Source organism: Egretta garzetta, unplaced genomic scaffold (assembly GCF_000687185.1).
Source record: "Egretta garzetta isolate BGI_Z169 unplaced genomic scaffold, ASM68718v1 scaffold101, whole genome shotgun sequence".
NCBI lineage: Eukaryota > Metazoa > Chordata > Aves > Pelecaniformes > Ardeidae > Egretta > Egretta garzetta.
This window is the reverse complement of record NW_009258666.1, coordinates 1,450,796-1,455,113: the sequence shown is the minus strand read 5'-3', so window position 1 is coordinate 1,455,113 and position 4,318 is coordinate 1,450,796. Positions and strand designations below refer to the sequence as shown.

General features: G+C 53.8%; 1 protein-coding gene across 1 annotated transcript in view; it reads left to right on the top strand.

Annotated features, from left to right (window-relative positions):
* The window catches only part of LOC104134970 (sodium-dependent phosphate transport protein 3-like), a 4,540-nt gene extending 1,549 nt beyond the window's left edge, over window positions 1-2,991 (top strand). The window contains exons 5-11 of the mRNA XM_009648574.2: window positions 336-422; window positions 787-905; window positions 1,210-1,371; window positions 1,568-1,700; window positions 1,786-1,933; window positions 2,237-2,327; window positions 2,860-2,991. Coding sequence (XP_009646869.1) covers window positions 336-422; window positions 787-905; window positions 1,210-1,371; window positions 1,568-1,700; window positions 1,786-1,933; window positions 2,237-2,327; window positions 2,860-2,991 — 872 coding nt within the window. The remainder of the gene's footprint in view (window positions 1-335; window positions 423-786; window positions 906-1,209; window positions 1,372-1,567; window positions 1,701-1,785; window positions 1,934-2,236; window positions 2,328-2,859) is intronic.
* Window positions 2,992-4,318: the final 1,327 nt, after the last annotated feature.

Sequence of the window (4,318 nt, the reverse complement as noted above, 5' to 3'; positions counted from 1 at the left end):
GACCTCCCCTCACCCCCTTCTTTCCAAGCCAGTCCTTGCAGCAGCCTCAAGTTCAAGGCTGTGGGTCCTTGGCAAAGAAGTGTTAGCAGCATTCAGCCTTTCCACCTCTCCTCCCATCCTGTGTCTCCTCGGCTCAGGTCAGCTTGAGGCAGGAGGGGGAACCCAGACACTGAAGGGAGCAAATCTGGATTCAAGGGTGCTTGTTTGCACAGGCGCTTCATTTGGGCCACCACATTTTCGCATCACAAACCAGGCTGGAGGCTGTAGGTCTGTTCCACTCCCTGCTGGTCACACAAAATCCCATTAAAATGATTCTTCTGGTTTCTGATCCCTAGGATGCACTTTTGGAACTTTCTTTGCTCTCCTTTTGGCTGGGATCATCTGCCAGAGTCTGGGGTGGCCTTTTGTCTTCTACATCTTTGGTAAGTAATGGCCCATCATGTCCCTCTACTCCAACCCTGCTGTGGATTGTTTGCTGGCAGAACTCCCAAAGGGTCCCCATCAGAGTCCTGTGGGACCAGCTCTGTCCTTACTGGTCCCACACAGAGCTGTGGGCTCCCCTCTCACCCGCCAGGCCAGGATGATGCCGTTTTGCTGGGGTACTATTAGGGAACGTGCCTTTGCTGAACACTTCATGCCATCAACCCAGCCCCTTCCACTGTGAGCAATGGGTTCAGGGGAATTTGTCCCCTTCCGTCTTCCTGCACTCGTCGTTTCGCTAGCGCCAGCCTCCACCCCGCTGGCTCTCAGTGATGCTGCTGGCATTAAGAGCCCTGTTCCTCACAGGTGGTGTCGGCTGTGCCTGGTGCCTCTTCTGGTTCCTCCTCGTGTATGAGGACCCTGCCCATCACCCATGGATTAGTGCCGGGGAGCAGGAGTACATCGTGTCATCACTAGCTCATCAGGTACACACAAACCTTTCCTGGTTTTGGCTGGGATAGAGTTCATTTTTTTCCTAGTAGCTGGCATTTTGTGTTTTGGATTTAGGGTTAAACCACAACAAAACCTTTTAACCATGGCTGACCATGCTGCAGACACTGCGGCAAAGGGACTGCTCTGAGTCAGTTCAGCTTGGGCTCCTTATACAGCGGCCAGGGCTTGTCCCAGTCTTCTCAGCAGCCAGTGGAGAGGCTGAGGAAAGCCTGAACAGCCTGCCCAGGAGATGGGAGACAGGAAAGGAGGCACTGGCTGATGTTTTGTTCCTTCCAGGGCAGCTCTCATGGTCACTCCCTCCCACTTGTGGCCATGGCTAAATCACTGCCTCTTTGGGCGATCACCGTTGCCTGCTTCTGCACAGACTGGCTGTTCTACATGTTGCTGACCTCCATGCCCACGTTCATGAGCAACGTCCTCCACTTTGACCTCAGAGAGGTGAGTGCTGCCCTGCAGCTGAGGCTGGTCCCTGCAACAGCAATAGGACTTGGTCTCTCTGTAGGCTGGGAACATGGAAGTTCCTCAGGGACATCTCTTCCTGAAGACCAGTGGCTCTGGGACCAAGGGAGCTTCAGTCTTGGAGCTCTTGGCTCCATTCCTTTGTCCATGGGCTGCTTTGTTCTCTACTCTGCAGAACGGGCTCCTCTCCTCCCTGCCGTACATTGGGAATGGGCTGGGGCACATCCTGGCTGGGCTGCTGGCTGATTTCCTCCTGGCAAGGCGAATGCTTGGCACAGCAGCCGTCAGGAAGCTCTTCTCAGCGCTCGGTAAGGACAAGCTTTCATCTGCCGTCCAGCCTTTCCAACACCCTTGTACGGCCTGTTATAAAACACATCCCCTTTTCCTCCCAAGGGATGCTGCTCCCAGCCGTCTTCCTGGTGGCCATGCCTTACATTAGCTGCAGTTCCACGGCTGTTGTGGTCCTTCTAATGCTGGCCTTGACCATAATCAGCTTGACAGGGGCAGGCATCAATATTAACCACATCGATATAGCACCCAGGTAAGTGGGTGTGACCTCTGTGCCATCTCTGGCTCTATGTCCTTCCTGTTCCCAATCCCCTGAGATTTCTGCAACTCCTACTCTCCCTTCCCTTGTCTTTTGTAGCTGGTGGCATTGTAAGCTAAGGAGTAAAATAAAGGCTTAAAATCCGCCCCAGTCTTGCAGGGAAGATCCTAGTGTTGCTCAGCATGACAGGCGGTATTCATGCAGATGAAGGAAGGGACTGACAGCACCTAATCCTCTCCCTTCTTGTGACAGTTTCCCCTCTGTCTCACTCAGGAAATTTTTGCTTCCTCTCCCCAGATATGCAGGGTTCCTGCTGGGAATCACCAATACCTTTGGCATAGTTGCAGGAATTATTGCTCCTACTGCAGTTGGACTTCTTGTCAGCCAGGTAATTTGGGGCCAGAAACCACAAGCATGTCCCTGGAAGAAAACAGGTCTGCTCTGAGAAATGGATTCCTTTCTTTGCACAGAATCAAAAATTACCCCAAGCCAACCCCCTCTCCCAACAAATACATGCTACATAGCACCCAGCAAAACAGAGCTCTGGACCATTTTGAGGACACAGGGATGACTCAGAAAGCAGGAAGAGCTCCACATGGGTCCCATCTGGATGTACTCAGAGATGGGAAGAGGGTCGAGGGAGTGGGGTGAGGGCAAAGCTCTGTGCCAGGCAGGAAAGCTTCCCGAATTCAGCACAGCACACAATGTTTCCAAAAATGCCAAGGCAGGAAATGCATCTCCAACAAGAGCGGGCTGGCATATGTCTTGAGTTGAGCAAAGCTCTTCTGTTGTTAGTACTTGTAGCAAGCAGAGGATGGAGATTAATTTAATGCCAGTGAACTGGGTGGCAGTAGTTGAGTGATCACTACAGGGAGATAAAGGGAAGGGTGATACCACTGTGATCTGTCTTGGCCCTCCAGGATCTCCAGACTGGCTGGAGGAATGCCTTCTTCCTCTCTGCAGCCCTCAACCTGTTTGGCCTGATCTTCTACGTAGCCTTTGGCAGCGGCACCATCCAAGACTGGGCTAGGGAGGACACTGCTGTGCAATGAGAGCCACGAGCACGAGAAGGTACACAAGGGAATGGGCTGCAGGCGGGCACAGGTCAGGCAGGAGCCCCCTCTACTACCCTGCTCTTGCCTGCGCAGCAAAGCTCAGCCATGTGTTCCTGCCTGCTCCCGGGGCCCTTGCAGCATCCTCAGGTGATGGCATGAGCTATGCAGCCCTGCCTGCACTCTGACTCTCAAAGTGCCCAGCACCTCCACCCAGCCTGCTGTGCAGTTAGCCCTGCCCTCAGCCTTTGCCCACAGGAAGGAATCCTGCAGCATGGACAGATCGTAAACAGGATCCATGAAGAGCTGGTAAAGCTGGCTGTCAGCCGAGCTCTGTAAGGAGCCTGCGGCTATTTCCAGCAAAGCTGTTCTTAGATGAAGTAAATGGATAATGAAGTAGTAAATTAATGTTACTTTTTAACGAGCGGCTTCTCACACCTTCCGCACAGAGACTCCTAACACTTCTTTTCTCTTCTTAATGAGACAAGCTGATTATTCATTTATCCTTCATCCCCTTTTAGAAGCAACTGGGGCAAAAAATAAGTAAGGGCATTACAGGGTTCAACCTGGCAGCCCTGAGCACAGCCCCTGGGAAGCAGGGAAGAGGATAGAATCATAGAATCCCAGAACGGTTTGGATTGGAAAGGTCATCTAGTCCAACCCACCAAGCAGGGAAAGCCTTGAGCTGGTGTCATCCTTACTGAGAGCCTCATTGCAAGCATTTAGCTCAGGATGTGGCCTCTGAAAGAGCTGTTTGGACCCAAAAAGGGGGGTGAATTTGGCTCACCACCTTCCCAGAGAAGCTGTTATGCTCTGCTCCCAGCTGACCACAGCAAGAGATTGGGCTGTGACTCCTACCTTGCTCCAGACTAAGTCAAAACGGTGCAAAAAGAGGATCCAGATTGCAGACAGAGATCTGAAACCCACAAATGCTTCCCTGAAAGAGTGAAGTGAAATTGAAATACGTTCAAGGACCTCAGGGGTGTGGGGGTGGGAGAAGCTCTGGTAGCCAGGCTTGGGTAAGCTACACTCGATGCCACTTCGGAGCCAAGACACTCCACCACCTTTTGGGGTGGCACCTCCCTGCAAAACGGCTGTGGCTCATCCCTCCTGGCCTCAGTGGCAGAGCAGGGCTCCTGGCAGGACCCCAGCCCCCTCAGGGGCGAGCCCCACGGCAGAGGCAGCAGCTCACGGTGGTGCAGGCCGGGCCTTGGTCCCAGCCCAGCTGCGGGGCAGGGGGTGAGGGCGGGCAGGGCCGGCGGCCTCTCCGCACCCCCGTCCCCACGGGCCTGTGGGACAAAATGGCCGCGTGGCCTCCCCGGGGCCT